This window comes from Procambarus clarkii, chromosome 27 (genome assembly GCF_040958095.1).
Source record: "Procambarus clarkii isolate CNS0578487 chromosome 27, FALCON_Pclarkii_2.0, whole genome shotgun sequence".
Classification (NCBI taxonomy): Eukaryota; Metazoa; Arthropoda; class Malacostraca; order Decapoda; family Cambaridae; genus Procambarus; species Procambarus clarkii.
In genome coordinates this window covers 41,748,464-41,768,414 of record NC_091176.1, presented here as the reverse complement: position 1 = coordinate 41,768,414, position 19,951 = coordinate 41,748,464, and the positions used below count along the sequence as shown (strand labels likewise).

General features: G+C 47.3%; 1 protein-coding gene across 1 annotated transcript in view; it reads right to left on the bottom strand.

Moving 5' to 3' along the window:
• The window catches only part of LOC138369250 (sodium-coupled monocarboxylate transporter 2-like), a 141,969-nt gene that overhangs the window by 78,513 nt on the left and 43,505 nt on the right, over window positions 1-19,951 (bottom strand). Inside the window, exons 4-5 of the mRNA XM_069332189.1 lie at window positions 18,782-18,936; window positions 2,608-2,748 (exon numbers count right to left, since the gene is read on the bottom strand). Of these exons, the coding sequence (XP_069188290.1) occupies window positions 2,608-2,748; window positions 18,782-18,936 (296 nt within the window). The remainder of the gene's footprint in view (window positions 1-2,607; window positions 2,749-18,781; window positions 18,937-19,951) is intronic.

Here is a 19,951-nt window from a genome sequence, read left to right as displayed (position 1 = left end):
ATCCCACCTGCTCATCATGGGCGACTTCAATCACGGAAAGATTGACTGGGAGAACAAGGAACCGCATGGAGGCGAGGATACGTGGAGAGCCAAACTATTGGAGGTGGTGACAAGCAACTTTTTAACCCAGCATGTCGGAGAACCCACAAGGATGAGAGGCAATGACGAACCAGCGAGACTCGACCTAGTCTTCACTCTGAACGACTCCGACATAAGAGAAATCGGTTTTGAGGACCCAGTAGGAATGAGCGACCACAGTGTACTGGTGTTTGAGTACTTGATTGAAGAAGGGTTATTGAACTCGAGGAGGGATACCGAAACCAAAAGGTTAGCATACCGAAAGGGAAACTATGAGGGGATAAGAAAATTCCTAACAGATATAGCATGGGAAACAGAGCTCAGGGGAAAGACGGCCCAAGATATGATGGATTACATCACGCAGAAGTGCAAGGACGCAGCGAACAAGTTTGTCCCAGTCCAAAAGGAAAATAGAGAAATGAAGATGAGAAACCCATGGTTTAATCAAAGATGTAGGCTAGCTAAGCAGCAAAGTAAAAGGGCATGGAGAAACTATAGGAATAACAGGACACTGGAGAGCAGAGAAAGATACCAGAATGCCAGGAATGAATATGTCAGGATGAGAAGAGAGGCAGAAAGACAATACGAAAATGACATCGCAAGCAAGGCAAAGACTCAGCCTAAATTGTTGCATAGCCACATTAGGAGAAAAACAACAGTAAAGGAACAGGTTATGAGATTAAGGATAGGGGCGGAAGGATTCACTACAAATGACAAGGAAGTGTGTGAGGAATTGAATAAGAAATTCCAGGAGGTCTTCACCTTAGAACAAGGAGAAATTCCAGAGGTAAGTGAGGGAATAGCTAACCAGGAACCACTGGAAGAGTTTGAGATTACCAGTGGGGAAGTAAGGAAGTGTTTACTAGAGTTGGACGTGACAAAGGCTATAGGCCCAGATGGAATCTCCCCTTGGGTTCTAAAGGAAGGAGCAAGAGAACTGAGCCTACCACTCTCCATAGTGTATAACAAATCACTGGCAACAGGGGAACTGCCAGATATTTGGAAAGCAGCTAACGTAGTCCCGATATACAAGAAAGGGGATAGACAGGAGGCACTGAACTACAGGCCAGTGTCCCTAACCTGCATACCATGCAAGCTGATGGAGAAGATTGTGCGAAAAAAACTAGTGGAGCATCTGGAGCGAAGGAACTTTGTAACACAGCATCAACATGGGTTCAGGGATGGCAGGTTCTGCCTCACAGGGTTACTTGAATTCTACGACCAGGCAACAAAAATAAGGCAAGAAAGAGAAGGGTGGGCAGACTGCATATTTTTGGATTGTCAGAAAGCCTTTGATACAGTGCCACACAAGAGGCTAGTGCGAAAGTTGGAGATGCAGGCTGGAGTGAGAGGGAAGGTACTCCGGTGGATAGAGGAATACCTAAGCAACAGGAGACAACGAGTCTGTGTGAGGGGTGAGGTCTCAGATTGGCGAGACGTCACAAGTGGAGTCCCGCAGGGGTCAGTCCTTGGACCTATACTGTTTCTGGTATATGCAAATGATCTCCCAGAGGGTATAGATTCGTTCCTCTCAATGTTTGCCGACGATGCAAAAATTATGAGGAGGATTGAAACAGAGGATGATAGTAGGAGGCTACAAGATGACCTGGATAGACTGAGTGAATGGTCCAACAAATGGCTGTTGAAGTTCAACCCGAGTAAATGCAAAGTAATGAAACTAGGAAGTGGAAACAGGAGGCCAGGCACAGGATACAGAATAGGAGATGAAGTACTTAATGAAACAGACAGAGAGAAAGATCTAGGAGTTGATATCACACCAAACCTGTCTCCTGAAGCCCACATAAAGAGAATAACGTCTGCGGCATATGCGAGGCTGGCTAACATCAGAACGGCGTTCAGGAACCTGTGTAAGGAATCATTCAGAATCTTGTACACCACATATGTAAGACCAATCCTGGAGTATGCGGCCCCAGCATGGAGCCCGTACCTTGTCAAGCACAAGACGAAGCTGGAAAAAGTCCAAAGGTATGCTACTAGACTAGTCCCAGAACTAAGAGGCATGAGTTATGAGGAAAGGCTGCGGGAAATGCACCTCACGACACTGGAAGACAGAAGAGTAAGGGGGGACATGATCACAACCTACAAAATCCTCAGGGGAATCGACCGGGTAAACAAGGATGAACTATTCAACACTGGTGGGACGCGAACAAGGGGACACAGGTGGAAGCTGAGTACCCAAATGAGCCACAGAGACGTTAGAAAGAACTTTTTCAGTGTCAGAGTAGTTAGTAAATGGAATGCATTAGTAAGTGATGTGGTGGAGGCTGACTCCATACACAATTTCAAATGTAGATATGATAGAGCCCAATAGGCTCAGGAATCTGTACACCAGTTGATTGACGGTTGAGAGGCGGGACCAAAGAGCCAGAGCTCAACCCCCGCAAGCACAATTAGGTGAGTACAATTAGGTGAGTACACACACACACAAACATTGGAAATTACGCGTTCCATGCAGTCGTTAGTGAGAGATATATACCACTATTGAACGTAAGGAAAAATAATGTTTACCCTTGTGCTTGGTTGAGTGTTCTGAGAGAGGCAAACCTCTGGTATGCAGGTTGGTAGATGCCGACCTTGGACACCATCAAGTAGAAGCCCAGCACTGTAGTTGACCAGAAAGTGTGACGCACGAACGGGCTGGTGTCGAGGCTGGGAGGGTAAACAATGTTATACTTAGTCCTCTGGCACATCACATTCTTTATAACCAGCCAAGAAGAAACAGTATTGTGTACAGTCAACAATCACCAGTATGTGATTCACATATAATGAGCATAATATGGAAAAACATCCTAAGAGTACTTTTGGACTATGTAGTTATGTAATGTACTTCAAACGACCGTCTCCAAACCCAATATGTAACGTTCACTTTACACATGTTAATGGAAAGTAGAGTATTACTAATATGTGAACGTTACTTAATCAACTGACATGTTGCCACATCGATCACTAACATTCTGTCCTTCCTGTCACACCTTAATTAAGAGGTTCTTATTATTTCCACAATAAGGGACCTCTGAGGGATTACCACAGGGGGCCCCGCGCCCTTACCACACCGTCGGAGATAAACCATGACCTGCCACCACCGTCACTTCACAGGACTCAATAGCTTGGTTTTACTTTATATATGGTGTGACGGTAATCTCTTTCAAGAGAGATTGAGCCTGCTCTTCCCTACATCATTATGTCAAAGTACAAGATACTATATAGAAGATACGTCCACCAGTATCGCCAAACGTTTTGCCCAGAGAGCAAATCGTACCCAGCACACCCCGACACCTGGCCACAGCCCGTAACCAGCAAACTGCTCATCCTCTGCCTGCCTGTTGCTGATTGGCTGGTGTCTCGTCGCACCTGCCCTCCGCCACCACCACAAGTCGACGTCTGGGCTGCAGCGCGCCAGTCTCGTCAGAATATCTTTGTGCTCCATGAAGTTGACATCTCTCGCTGGTAGACTAAGCCTTGGCTTTCGTGTACTAAGGGAGGTGGCAGCTTGAAGCCAGTATTCCAGCACCCATATTATTTTATTTTGCTATCACTGTAACTTACTTGTCTTAGCGTAACTTTTCATTTGCCAGTGATTATTCATGTTATTTTGTTTGTTGATTTGTCTTGCATTTTATGAGATTGTCTTTATTCATGTCTTGTTTTCTAGAGTAATTAAAATTTCATTGTTTATATACTTGTGTTCTGTGTGTCTTCCCATTACCTTACCACAGACGAAAGGACAAACTTTTCTCTCTTTTTTTGTGATGTGACGAGGCCCTGCCCCCAGCTTTTGAAACAGCCGAACACTAACGCTTTACCGTCACAATGGAGAAACAAGGAATAAAACAACTGACGAAAATCGTAAGGATTTAATCATATTTATATATAGAAAAAGGCCAAACACACTAACAAAATCCAGTCAGAACCTGGGCGATTTTTGCTGGTGTTTATGTTTGACAAAAATATGGACTTGAGGGACACCTGCGAACACTAAATTTCTCTGGGTAAAGAATCCACAAGACTAACAGCGACTTCATCACCTATAAGTTCGCGTCAGTCCTATTTGGGGGCCACATCCTCACTAGGGAGCCGGTCGGCCGAGCGGACAGCACGCTGGACTTGTGATCCTGTGGTCCTGGGTTCGATCCCTGGCGCCGTCTAGTGGAAACTAACAATTCACCCCTAACCATATGGAAATTACTCTCATGTCAGTTATGTTAGAGCCTTTAGGCTTACTTAACCCTATATTAGTTAAGGGCAGACTCCTCATGCAGGAGTGCTGGCAGATTAATATGGGTTGGAATGATCCGTTGCCAAATGATCTGCAGAACAAATGGCAGCAATTAACCAAGGATTTTAATAAACTTTGTATTCATAAATTTCCTCGTAATGCCTTAGGACTGAATTTACACAAAACTTTGCATGTGTTCTGCGATGCCTCCGGCAAAGAGTATTGTACAGTAGCCTATTTAGTTAACACTCAGCAATTATTTTTACTTACTTCTATGGCTAGAAGTAAGTGGAGATAACTGCTTTTATTAGTAAGTGTAAGGCTGGGTCATTGCCTGATCAAGACCCTCAGTAATATTAACTTTGGTGAGATAGTAGTGTGGTCAGACAATGAGGCAGTCTTACAATGGGTAAAAAGCAACAACAATTAAACTCCCTTCGTCAGTAACAGAGTTAGGGGAAATACGAGAGTTGTCAACTTGATATAAACTGAGACATGTCCCCACCAAGGACAATCCAGCTGACTATCTGTCAAGAAGTTTACCCTTAAAACAGTTAGTTAAAACCGAGATGTGGTTTACTGAACCCCAATGGTTGGTCAGTGGCCTAAACAAACGCCACAAGTCATTGTGACCAATACCACTGTCCCATCTGTGGAACTTGAACCCCTCCTCGAATTTTAGCTATTAAGCCTCGCCATTATTCGGATTTGGGTAAATTGCTAGGAGTCACGTGGGTCACACACAGTAGACCGTCACATGGGTCACACACAGCAGACCGTCACATGAGTCACACACAGTTGACCGTCACATGAGTCACACAGTAGACCGTCACATGAGTCACACACAGTTGACCGTCACATGAGTCACACAGTAGACCGTCACATGAGTCACACAGTTGACCGTCACATGAGTCACACAGTAGACCGTCACATGAGTCACACAGTTGACCGTCACATGGGTCACACACAGTAGACCGTCACATGAGTCACACAGTAGACCGTCACATGAGTCACACAGTTGACCGTCACATGGGTCACACACAGTTGACCGTCACATGAGTCACACAGTAGACCGTCACATGAGTCACACAGTTGACCGTCACATGGGTCACACACAGTAGACCGTCACATGAGTCACACAGTAGACCGTCACATGAGTCACACAGTTGACCGTCACATGGGTCACACACAGTAGACCGTCACATGAGTCACACAGTAAACCGTCACATGAGTCACACAGTTGACCGTCACATGGGTCACACACAGTTGACCGTCACATGAGTCACACAGTTGACCGTCACATGAGTCACACAGTAGACCGTCACATGAGTCACACAGTTGACCGTCACATGAGTCACACAGTTGACCGTCACATGAGTCACACAGTTGACCGTCACATGGGTCACACACAGTAGACCGTCACATAAGTCACACAGTAGACCGTCACATGAGTCACACAGTTGACCGTCACATGGGTCACACACAGTTGACCGTCACATGAGTCACACAGTAGACCGTCACATGGGTCACACACAGTTGACCGTCACATGGGTCACACAGTAGACCGTCACATGAGTCACACAGTAGACCGTCACATGAGTCACACAGTTGACTGTTACATGGGTCACACAGTAGACCGTCACATGGGTCACACACAGTTGACCGTCACATGGGTCACACAGTAGACCGTCACATGGGTCACACAGTAGACCGTCACATGGGTCACACACAGTTGACCGTCACATGGGTCACACAGTAGACCGTCACATGGGTCACACACAGTTGACCGTCACATGAGTCACAGAGTTGACCGTCACATGGGTCACACAGTTGACCGTCACATGGGTCACACAGTAGACCGTCACATGGGTCACACACAGTTGACCGTCACATGAGTCACAGAGTTGACCGTCACATGGGTCACACACAGTTGACCGTCACATGAGTCACACAGTTGACCGTCACATGGGTCACACACAGTAGACCGTCACATGGGTCACACAGTTGACCGTCACATGGGTCACACACAGTAGACCGTCACATGGGTCACACAGTTGACCGTCACGTGGGTCACACACAGTAGACCGTCACACGGGTCACACAGTAGACCGTCACATGGGTCACACACAGTAGACCGTCACATGGGTCACACACAGTTGACCGTCACATGGGTCACACACAGTAGACCGTCACATGGGTCACACAGTTGACCGTCACATGGGTCACACACAGTAGACCGTCACATGGATCACACACAGTTGTGAGGGATCTAGATCCCTCAGCTAGTTTTCCTAGTTTCTAGAGCAGGCTAGACACTCTAGAAATTGAAGCTTTCAAAAAAATAACATATGCTTGTTGGGTGTTGAATGAAAGCTTATGTCAAGAACTATCACTTGAGAGTAGTTAGAAGTCTGTGATTGCTCTGTAGAGAGAATTACAGAGATTTTCCTGTTTCTGTGAAATAGGATGTGAGTTGAGAGTGAGTGTGAGAGGATACTTGACTAAAACCGTTAGAGGTGGGGGGGAGAGTGGGGTGAGCGCTGCCTCTTCCCCCCCCACATGGGAGACATCACGCCACTCCTTAGGCCTCCTCCTCCTTGTGACGTCACAAGACGCCGAGGGTGACGGAGAGAGGTGATTGGTTTGGGGCACGTGTGGTCCAAGCCTAGTTTTGGCGCGAAGAATTCTGATTGGGGGCGGCACGAGGGGCCTGTGCCGGCTCCAAGCTGATTGGTTTAGGCAGTGTAGGGAGTAGGTATGGGTATCTGGTACCCTTAGCCCGCGAAATCTTCAGTTTGAATTGGGCGGCCAGGGAAGGAAGAGGTGTTTGGGTGGGGCGGCACGCTTGCCGCCTCCACCCCCTGTTAATCGCTTCTGTCGTCCAAATTACTCGATTGGTGGCACTCCTGCCATCAGGGGTTGTCTCAAGGCCTAATTAAGTGAATTGGGGCCAGGGATTTACGGTAGAAACAGTAAAAAGCTAAGGGACAGTTGACTGTGTGAACGCATGAGGCAGGCTGGCAGAAGCCTCGTGGAGTATCAGATTGATCCCTCATCCCTCGGGTCTGAGCATCCTGTCTAGTGGCAATGGACAATTGATGTTGGCCAGTGTACGCGTATGTGTGATTGCAGGCCCATGTTGGACTCTGCATTCCGCCAGGCTGCGTCAGTAGGGGGACGCCGCCTGGGGACGCCACCAACCATGGTCACCCCAGTGTAGAACAAAGGCATGGTTCTAGAGTGATGGGGTGGAGATTCCCCAGCCGCATGGGTACTCCTGTGGGCGGCAGCCTGCCAGCCCGCGGCCACCCGTGGCCACCCGCGCCTGCCCGCGCGCCGGCCACCCCAGGCCACCCACCCGCCTGCCCGCGAGGCGGCCACCCAGGCCACCCGCGAGCCGGCCACCCCAGGCCACCCAACCCCCCTCTCTCAGCTCGGGAGGGGCGCTGTGGCCACCTGCCTTGGCCACATGCCTTGGCCACTTTCCCGGGACAGCCTAGGGCCACATCTTGTCGACGCATGAGGAGCAAGCCAGCTAAGTGTGTCAGCTAAAAGCTAAGTGTGGTAGTCAGTTTTGGGAATGAGAAAAAAATAAGGCAGTAGAAATGAGTAGAAATGAGTACTATTACAGTGTGATGAGTACCGGTGGATGTTCCCGGTAAGAGTTATCTCAGAGCCTCGCCAGGCTAGAAAAAAAAACAGCTGGGGGGCAGCTGTCAGTGGAATCCAGATGTCGGGTAGGGGCGGTACCTGGAGATAGAGATTATACACGGGACCACGCTGTATGGTAGTATGTTGGTAGACTGACTAGAGGATGTGACCAGTCAGTGTAGAGATTTACCATATAAGTGATCCAGCCTGTCTATTCTATATAATCGTTCAGGCTGGATTAATGCCATAGAGTACAGTAAAATTATAATCATTAGAGGTAGTCAGGAGTGTCAGTGAGGACCCCTGAAGTCTGTGTAATTAGTACATATTACTTGGTGATATAATTTTCAGAGAGTAGGTGAAGGCCATTTCTATGTGTTCATTTGCATGTCTATGTACTGTGATTGTGTGGTAGTCAGTAGAGGTGATTGCTGACCGAGTGCCTAATGATGTCATTAGCATGTGGGGTATGCTGACGGCATCATTATGTTGCAGGTTTGTGCAGTGTTATCAGTATACAATATTATTGCCCCAGGAACTGTGTTGAGGGTAAGGGACCTCTAGGATTATTCAGGGGAATTTTCAGTACTTAATGAGAGCAGGCAATTGATGGGTTAATTGCCTGGCTGAAGTATGTGTGTGTTCACAGTATTCCTTTGCAATCGGGTGCAAGTAAAAGAAGAGGAGGGGCAGTAATATTAGTATACTTGTGTGTGTGTTGCACAACCGTGTGTTTTATTGTGTGGGCACAGTAATTAGCGAGTTGCAGTAGCTGCAACTATATGTGGGCAGTGCTGATATGATGTTGCATGCCATTATAGTGTGACCTATGTAACGCTGGGGTTACTTTGTTCTTTAAGTTATGTTGAGGACTTAAGGATTCAGTGAGTTAATTAAGGGGTAATTAACTGGATAAGGGGTGCACACTTAGTATTGGGGAGTGAGTGGGGGCTGTTAAGGGAACAGTGTTGAGCTATAATGAGATACGTCTCGGGAGCAATTAATTGTCCATGTGACAGTTAATTGACCACTCTAGCTAATTATGTAATTAGCCTTCTCATCATGAATTCACGTAGTGGGAGAGGTTCTGTCAGTCTGTCAGTATTTGTGTTAACGTAATATGCTCGAGACTAATTACCTTTCAGGGGTATAGCATTAGTGGCTCATGTTAATTAGTGGAGTAATTGGCATTGGAGAGCTCCGGTGACTCGGTAAAGCGAGGTCATGGAGCTAGCATAAATCGTTGTATTAATCATATCCTGTCTGAGGACAGTGGATTATTGGCACATCTTGTTAATTAGGGTAATTAACTCCTTTCCCGTGAATTCACAGTGTTTGATGAGACCTGCTTAGGCAGTGCGGAGTGAGACGTATTTATGGATGGTTAATTATCGGTCCTGGTGACAGTTAATTAATGGCTCAGTAATTAGTGGGTTAATTAGGGTAATTAACACTCACTAGTAATTTTTTGACACAGACTGTGGAGAAGCTACCAAGTTAGGGTAGGCTTAGTTAACGTAACTCAATGGGGATGTAATTAGTGGTCCGTTTGACCTTAATTGAGAATTACTCACTGAATACTTGCAAGGAGTCAAGTGTGTTGTAATATGTTGAGTTATTGTTAACAAGAGAGAGACAAGTGTTAAAGATTAACGTAGAGTATCATCATGTTGTTGTCTAGTGGGAGACAATTGTTTGTGATTACCGTGGTACTTTGTTGCTGACTGCTGCGATCAGTCAATTAACGTAATTAATCACTTCAGGCAATTTCTTTTGGTTGTCGTCTGGTGACGAGAGTAGAGTCATACTAGGGATCTGTGGAGCTGTGTCCCAGAATTCCCGCCTTGCCTGTCGGTGTATCGGGTTACAACAGGGCAACTTCTTAGTGGGAGTTGCAAAGAGTGTTCACACGGGGTTGTGATAGGGGGGAGTCACTGTTAGACTTCCGCCTAGTTACGTGGGTCTCTCCTGGGGGGCGGGAGGACTCCTAAGCTTGTGATTATAGTAGCTGTCAGGGAAACCGTGACACTATTGATTGCCTGCTTGTGTCTTTGTTTCAGTGGATCCTTCATTTGTTCAGTTAGTTCATGTTATCAGCCCGAAGTGTCAGCAAGATGGAGCCTGCTGTCACTTCTCGAGGGGTTGTTGAATAGCTGTGTTGCAAATGCCACTTGATGTACAATAACGTAACCATTCGCTGTGGTGTAACTTAGTCTGTGATATTTTTCTTTGATTTGCAATATTGCGTCATCAGTGGGCACACCTGTGTTCAGGTTAGTTCAGTATGCAGCCTCACAGCAAGGGTTGCTAGTTAGCTGTTTGTTATCGTGCCACTGGATGGACATTAACGTAACGTAAACTCGGTAATGTAGTAGTTAGTCTCTTGTTATTAATAAATTGTTATGTTATAGAAAACAGTCTTTGATGTCAACCCTTCAACCATATTATTCCACTATATTTCTGCATAATATCATTAAATGTTGATGTGATCTTGATAAGGCGGCTGTTCTTGGGAATTCGAATTCCAATTCATAGCGCCACTTCAAATATAAATATTTGATTGTGAGAACCCGTCGGTTACCCTTTATTAGTTTTATCGTCCTGTTTAACTAGAAGGAGCCAGCGGCCAATTGTGGACAGGTTTTCACCCTTGGTGGTGGAGGCCTGGCGGTTTGCTCCCGCTTTTCCTTTTTCTACTGGACTCATGCTTAACTGCCGTGAGCAGACTTTAAACTTGTAGTCCACCTCTTAAGGGAGGTAGGCGTAGAGAAAAATCTCACAGCTGGCGCCCAACGTGGGGCTATGCAACTTGGGTTCGAGCCCATGAAGAGTAGTCTTATTGAATTTTTAAAGTAACATAAAATATCGTTGCAGAATATTGTGGAACAGTATTGTTGGAGGTATGTTTTGTGCACGGTTGTCACACGTAGGTACACACACCACACACACACAGTATGAAAGAGGTATTTCATGGTAGATATGGGGAAATCTGTCTGGCTTTTTGTGGCTGCGAGCTAGTGGACATTGACACACTCATTGGTGAGGGGTGTCAGCTCAGCAGCAGGTGTCGTGGACACACAGCCAGCGTGCAACAGTGGTTGCAAGAGTGCACTCAGGATCTGCCTGAGGTGCAAGACACCACCTACCTTAGGGTAGAAGAAGCTTCTAGAAGTGACCTCAAGTGTGAGAGGTCTTATTGGACGACACTGTAGTTGTCAAGGGTGTCATAGGAGTGTAGTTATTGTTACACAGTAGGATCTTAGTGGGAGGTCGCGCCACCAGAGTAGGATCCGAGTAGACTTCTTTAGAGGAAGTGAGTAATTCATCTGTAGTTAGACAGGTGATGGAATTTCTTGCCAGAGTGGGGACGGTACAACCCCAGGAAGAATTCATGGTAGTCACTAGAGAGGTTGAGCAGAGGCTCCCGTTTGCAGAGGTGACAGCAGGGCCGAGTTCGAGCCTGAAGGTGAGAGCGCAGCAAGTCAGTGCTGGCTCCAGTGCAGATTGCAAGGAGGCAATCTCACACAGGGAAGGGAAGCCAAACCCACCCTAGTGCACTTAACCCGGCGACAAGGTATGAAGGTAAAGATGCCTAGCTTGGCAGTTCTGAGAAAGACGATTCGATGGATGCATACATCGATCGCCTTTTGAAGAAAGGCTGCCAATGCAAGATGGCAAGGGTCATTTTGGGCTGGTGATTTTCCATGGTTCAGATCCCCAGCAGCATAATGATTTTGTTCTTTAAGGATTGCCTTGGTAAAGGGTTATAGTAGATCTGCAGAGGGAATGCTGATCACATTCCAAGTTAGGTCCAGGGGAGAACTAGACAAGAGGGTTCGACAGATGTCAAAAGTTGTGCTTGAGTCCTTGTTAGAGTAGGGGGACCTAGGAGAAGCAAGGGAGGGACCCCAGGCTCAGTAGGGGAGCATAGGTACTTGTAGAAGAGGGTTTTCTCCCAGATAGTTCAGTCGGTAGAGCAAGACCGGCTGGTGTTGGGCAGTTGGACAGTGAGAGTGATCCTGTCAACTTGTTGCTAGGTCAGGTGGAGGACTGACAGTAAGTCTTTTGTAGGCTGAGGGGAGTGTAGAAGTGCTTCACCGGTAAGGCCACACCAGTGTGTTGCTCATGTGTCCAGTATGACACAGACCGAGGATGGAAATGGGAGGTCCAGTGATGGAAATGGTTGCGAGGTGTTGAACCGGCCAGGACCAGAGCTGGAGCCGAACATGTTGCCACTCCAAGGTCGGGCAGCACCACCAGGGTGATCCGGTGGTAGTGCACAGAGACCCTCAGGCCAGGATGGATAAGAAACAGAGTTTCACACTCCACACTTGTTTAGCTAGTACACCTGTTGGGCAGGTGTGTGCAGAAAAACTAGCTGGTGTTTTGAATGTATTTTCCTTGCAGGAAAATATATTCTTTAGTGGGAGGTTGTGTGAGGGATCTAGATCCCTCAGCTAGTTTTCCTAGTTTCTAGAGCAGGCTAGACACTCTAGAAATTGAAGCTTTCAAAAAAATAACATATGCTTGTTGGGTGTTGAATGAAAGCTTATGTCAAGAACTATCACTTGAGAGTAGTTAGAAGTCTGTGATTGCTCTGTAGAGAGAATTACAGAGATTTTCCTGTTTCTGTGAAATAGGATGTGAGTTGAGAGTGAGTGTGAGAGGATACTTGACTAAAACCGTTAGAGGTGGGGGGGAGAGTGGGGTGAGCGCTGCCTCTTCCCCCCCCACATGGGAGACATCACGCCACTCCTTAGGCCTCCTCCTCCTTGTGACGTCACAAGACGCCGAGGGTGACGGAGAGAGGTGATTGGTTTGGGGCACGTGTGGTCCAAGCCTAGTTTTGGCGCGAAGAATTCTGATTGGGGGCGGCACGAGGGGCCTGTGCCGGCTCCAAGCTGATTGGTTTAGGCAGTGTAGGGAGTAGGTATGGGTATCTGGTACCCTTAGCCCGCGAAATCTTCAGTTTGAATTGGGCGGCCAGGGAAGGAAGAGGTGTTTGGGTGGGGCGGCACGCTTGCCGCCTCCACCCCCTGTTAATCGCTTCTGTCGTCCAAATTACTCGATTGGTGGCACTCCTGCCATCAGGGGTTGTCTCAAGGCCTAATTAAGTGAATTGGGGCCAGGGATTTACGGTAGAAACAGTAAAAAGCTAAGGGACAGTTGACTGTGTGAACGCATGAGGCAGGCTGGCAGAAGCCTCGTGGAGTATCAGATTGATCCCTCATCCCTCGGGTCTGAGCATCCTGTCTAGTGGCAATGGACAATTGATGTTGGCCAGTGTACGCGTATGTGTGATTGCAGGCCCATGTTGGACTCTGCATTCCGCCAGGCTGCGTCAGTAGGGGGACGCCGCCTGGGGACGCCACCAACCATGGTCACCCCAGTGTAGAACAAAGGCATGGTTCTAGAGTGATGGGGTGGAGATTCCCCAGCCGCATGGGTACTCCTGTGGGCGGCAGCCTGCCAGCCCGCGGCCACCCGTGGCCACCCGCGCCTGCCCGCGCGCCGGCCACCCCAGGCCACCCACCCGCCTGCCCGCGAGGCGGCCACCCAGGCCACCCGCGAGCCGGCCACCCCAGGCCACCCAACCCCCCTCTCTCAGCTCGGGAGGGGCGCTGTGGCCACCTGCCTTGGCCACATGCCTTGGCCACTTTCCCGGGACAGCCTAGGGCCACATCTTGTCGACGCATGAGGAGCAAGCCAGCTAAGTGTGTCAGCTAAAAGCTAAGTGTGGTAGTCAGTTTTGGGAATGAGAAAAAAATAAGGCAGTAGAAATGAGTAGAAATGAGTACTATTACAGTGTGATGAGTACCGGTGGATGTTCCCGGTAAGAGTTATCTCAGAGCCTCGCCAGGCTAGAAAAAAAAACAGCTGGGGGGCAGCTGTCAGTGGAATCCAGATGTCGGGTAGGGGCGGTACCTGGAGATAGAGATTATACACGGGACCACGCTGTATGGTAGTATGTTGGTAGACTGACTAGAGGATGTGACCAGTCAGTGTAGAGATTTACCATATAAGTGATCCAGCCTGTCTATTCTATATAATCGTTCAGGCTGGATTAATGCCATAGAGTACAGTAAAATTATAATCATTAGAGGTAGTCAGGAGTGTCAGTGAGGACCCCTGAAGTCTGTGTAATTAGTACATATTACTTGGTGATATAATTTTCAGAGAGTAGGTGAAGGCCATTTCTATGTGTTCATTTGCATGTCTATGTACTGTGATTGTGTGGTAGTCAGTAGAGGTGATTGCTGACCGAGTGCCTAATGATGTCATTAGCATGTGGGGTATGCTGACGGCATCATTATGTTGCAGGTTTGTGCAGTGTTATCAGTATACAATATTATTGCCCCAGGAACTGTGTTGAGGGTAAGGGACCTCTAGGATTATTCAGGGGAATTTTCAGTACTTAATGAGAGCAGGCAATTGATGGGTTAATTGCCTGGCTGAAGTATGTGTGTGTTCACAGTATTCCTTTGCAATCGGGTGCAAGTAAAAGAAGAGGAGGGGCAGTAATATTAGTATACTTGTGTGTGTGTTGCACAACCGTGTGTTTTATTGTGTGGGCACAGTAATTAGCGAGTTGCAGTAGCTGCAACTATATGTGGGCAGTGCTGATATGATGTTGCATGCCATTATAGTGTGACCTATGTAACGCTGGGGTTACTTTGTTCTTTAAGTTATGTTGAGGACTTAAGGATTCAGTGAGTTAATTAAGGGGTAATTAACTGGATAAGGGGTGCACACTTAGTATTGGGGAGTGAGTGGGGGCTGTTAAGGGAACAGTGTTGAGCTATAATGAGATACGTCTCGGGAGCAATTAATTGTCCATGTGACAGTTAATTGACCACTCTAGCTAATTATGTAATTAGCCTTCTCATCATGAATTCACGTAGTGGGAGAGGTTCTGTCAGTCTGTCAGTATTTGTGTTAACGTAATATGCTCGAGACTAATTACCTTTCAGGGGTATAGCATTAGTGGCTCATGTTAATTAGTGGAGTAATTGGCATTGGAGAGCTCCGGTGACTCGGTAAAGCGAGGTCATGGAGCTAGCATAAATCGTTGTATTAATCATATCCTGTCTGAGGACAGTGGATTATTGGCACATCTTGTTAATTAGGGTAATTAACTCCTTTCCCGTGAATTCACAGTGTTTGATGAGACCTGCTTAGGCAGTGCGGAGTGAGACGTATTTATGGATGGTTAATTATCGGTCCTGGTGACAGTTAATTAATGGCTCAGTAATTAGTGGGTTAATTAGGGTAATTAACACTCACTAGTAATTTTTTGACACAGACTGTGGAGAAGCTACCAAGTTAGGGTAGGCTTAGTTAACGTAACTCAATGGGGATGTAATTAGTGGTCCGTTTGACCTTAATTGAGAATTACTCACTGAATACTTGCAAGGAGTCAAGTGTGTTGTAATATGTTGAGTTATTGTTAACAAGAGAGAGACAAGTGTTAAAGATTAACGTAGAGTATCATCATGTTGTTGTCTAGTGGGAGACAATTGTTTGTGATTACCGTGGTACTTTGTTGCTGACTGCTGCGATCAGTCAATTAACGTAATTAATCACTTCAGGCAATTTCTTTTGGTTGTCGTCTGGTGACGAGAGTAGAGTCATACTAGGGATCTGTGGAGCTGTGTCCCAGAATTCCCGCCTTGCCTGTCGGTGTATCGGGTTACAACAGGGCAACTTCTTAGTGGGAGTTGCAAAGAGTGTTCACACGGGGTTGTGATAGGGGGGAGTCACTGTTAGACTTCCGCCTAGTTACGTGGGTCTCTCCTGGGGGGCGGGAGGACTCCTAAGCTTGTGATTATAGTAGCTGTCAGGGAAACCGTGACACTATTGATTGCCTGCTTGTGTCTTTGTTTCAGTGGATCCTTCATTTGTTCAGTTAGTTCATGTTATCAGCCCGAAGTGTCAGCAAGATGGAGCCTGCTGTCACTTCTCGAGGGGTTGTTGAATAGCTGTGTTGCAAATGCCACTTGATGTACAATAACGTAACCATTCGCTGTGGTGTAACTTAGTCTGTGATATTTTTCTTTGATTTGCAATATTGCGTCATCAGTGGGCACACCTGTGTTCAGGTTAGTTCAGTATGCAGCCTCACAGCAAGGGTTGCTAGTTAGCTGTTTGTTATCGTGCCACTGGATGGACATTAACGTAACGTAAACTCGGTAATGTAGTAGTTAGTCTCTTGTTATTAATAAATTGTTATGTTATAGAAAACAGTCTTTGATGTCAACCCTTCAACCATATTATTCCACTATATTTCTGCATAATATCATTAAATGTTGATGTGATCTTGATAAGGCGGCTGTTCTTGGGAATTCGAATTCCAATTCATAGCGCCACTTCAAATATAAATATTTGATTGTGAGAACCCGTCGGTTACCCTTTATTAGTTTTATCGTCCTGTTTAACTAGAAGGAGCCAGCGGCCAATTGTGGACAGGTTTTCACCCTTGGTGGTGGAGGCCTGGCGGTTTGCTCCCGCTTTTCCTTTTTCTACTGGACTCATGCTTAACTGCCGTGAGCAGACTTTAAACTTGTAGTCCACCTCTTAAGGGAGGTAGGCGTAGAGAAAAATCTCACAACAGTAGACCGTCACATGAGTCACACAGTTGACCGTCACATGGGTCACACAGTAGACCGTCACATGGGTCACACACAGTTGACCGTCACATGGGTCACACAGTAGACCGTCACATGGGTCACACACAGTAGACCGTCACATGGGTCACACACAGTAGACCGTCACATGAGTCACACAGTAGACCGTCACATGGGTCACACACAGTAGACCGTCACATGGGTCACACACAGTAGACCGTCACATGGGTCACACACAGTAGACCGTCACATGGGTCACACACAGCAGACCGTCACATGGGTCACACACAGTAGACCGTCACATGGGTCACACACAGTAGACCGTCACATGGGTCACACACAGTAGACCGTCACATGGGTCACACACAGTAGACCGTCACATGAGTCACACAGTAGACCGTCACGTGGGTCACACACAGTAGACCGTCACACGGGTCACACAAAGTAGACCGTCACATGAGTCACACAGTAGACCGTCACATGGGTCACACACAGTTGACCGTCACATGGGTCACACACAGTTGACCGTCACACGGGTCACACAGTAGACCGTCACATGGGTCACACACAGTTGACCGTCACATGGGTCACACACAGTTGACCGTCACATGGGTCACACACAGTAGACCGTCACGTGGGTCACACACAGTAGACCGTCACATGGGTCACACACAGTAGACCGTCACGTGGGTCACACACAGTAGACCGTCACATGGGTCACACACAGTAGACCGTCACATGGGTCACACACAGTTGACCGTCACGTGGGTCACACACAGTAGACCGTCACATGGGTCACACACAGTAGACCGTCACATGTGTCACACACAGTAGACCGTCACATGGGTCACACACAGTAGACCGTCACATGGGTCACATACAGTTGACCGTCACATGGGTCACACACAGTTGACCGTCACATGGGTCACACACAGTAGACCGTCACGTGGGTCACACACAGTAGACCGTCACATGGGTCACACACAGTAGACCGTCACATGGGTCACACACAGTAGACCGTCACATGGGTCACACACAGTTGACCGTCACATGGGTCACACACAGTAGACCGTCACGTGGGTCACACACAGTAGACCGTCACAGGGGTCACACACAGTTGACCGTCACATGGGTCACACACAGTTGACCGTCACATGGGTCACACACAGTAGACCGTCACAGGGGTCACACACAGTAGACCGTCACATGGGTCACACACAGTAGACCGTCACATGGGTCACACACAGTAGACCGTCACGTGGGTCACACACAGTAGACCGTCACAGGGGTCACACACAGTTGACCGTCACATGGGTCACACACAGTTGACCGTCACAGGGGTCACACACAGTAGACCGTCACGTGGGTCACACACAGTAGACCGTCACATGGGTCACACACAGTAGACCGTCACATGGGTCACACACAGTTGACCGTCACATGGGTCACACACAGTTGACCGTCACATGGGTCACACACAGTAGACCGTCACATGGGTCACACACAGTTGACCGTCACATGGGTCACACACAGTTGACCGTCACATGGGTCACACACAGTAGACCGTCACAGGGGTCACACATAGTGACCAAAGCGAGGTGTTATACTGCCTGCTTGTGTGAATTCATTGACATGAATTCGTTCAAATTATAAATAAAATCGTAAAGAAATTGCATGGAGCATTTGTATGGAAATACCATACATTACAATGTTATAAAAAGATATGTTTTGTACCGACGAATATTGGTAGAACTTGGCTATAATTTGTGTTGACATATGTTCAGTAATTCGACATGATAAAAGCCGCATAACGAAGAAATATTGTACACCTTACAACAAATTAGAAGACTTACGGTTACAGAAGCTGATGTGCATTACAATAATATACATATGTTGACCAATCCACACAAGAAAATGTAGGGATGAAGACGTTTCGGTCCGTCCTGGACCATTCTCAATTGATTGTACTTGACAATCTGCTTGAGAATGGTCCAGGACGGACCGAAACGTCGCCGTCCCTTCATTTTCTAGTGTGTGGATTGGTCAACATATTTCAGCCACGTTATTGGGACTCATCGCCTGTATATCAATAATATATATAGTATGCGACAGGTTTAGCAAGCGCACCACTGGGATTATATAGGAAGCAATGACTTATGAGACAATATTACTAATAAAGGCATCAACTCACTTGAAGAACTCGATCCTGGAGCCTTGGTCAGCAAGAGCCCAAACATTACCGACACCACCGAGGTCAACACAGGTGATGGTGACCACCAGCAACACCCCACCGAACATGAGCAGAGTCTGCATCACATCTGTGTACACCACGGCCTTCACTCCCCCCTGTGGATAATGTGAGAACATGTACACTGTCACCATCACACATGTGTACTCCTTGGCCTTCACATCACCATGAAGAGTTGTTATAATTCAAAATTTGTCTTCCCATTTGTTAGCAGACTAGCTGTTCCACCTGCCAGAGGTTAAGGACAGCAGACTAGCTGTTCCACCTGCCAGAGTTTAAGGACAGCAGACTAGCTGTTCCACCTGCCAGAGTTTAAGGACAGCAGACTAGCTGTTCCACCTGCCAGAGGTTAAGGAGAGCAGACTAGCTGTTCACCTGCCAGAGGTTAAGGACAGCAGACTAGCTGTTCCACCTGCCAGAGTTTAAGGACAGCAGACTAGCTGTTCCACCTGCCAGAGGTTAAGGAGAGCAGACTAGCTGTTCCACCTGCCAGAGTTTAAGGACAGCAGACTAGCTGTTCCACCTGCCAGAGGTTAAGGACAGCAGACTAGCTGTTCCACCTGCCAGAGGTTAAGGACAGCAGACTAGCTGTTCCACCTGCCAGAGTTTAAGGACAGCAGACTAGCTGTTCCACCTGCCAGAGGTTAAGGACAGCAGACTAGCTGTTCCACCTGCCAGAGTTTAAGCGATCATTTTCATATTTTCTTTTCACTATTTATCCTGCATTGTCCTCTTTCCCGGTGGTGTTTGAACGGATCTGACGGGAAGCGCTATAAGTTTTGTGGAAGGAAGCGTGAGTTGTGGACCGTATGGTTATAAGTCCTGCTAAACTTGAGAGTTGGAGACTGTTTCCACTCTCACTCTTAACTCCTTTTCCCTCGCATCTGAGAGACGGTTCTCAAGACTGTGGGTAAATTCATCGTCCTTCATCTACATGCTTCAGTATTGGCTAAGTCGTTGCCAGACGTGAATGTGCTCGAATCCCACTTCTTGTGGGATTCGGTGCATTCGGATTGGGTGCAATAATCCACTTCTTACCCACTTGCACGGAATCTCACCTTCCTCCTGCCTTCCGTTCGTGATCACATGCTTTGAAGTTGATCACAATTCCGG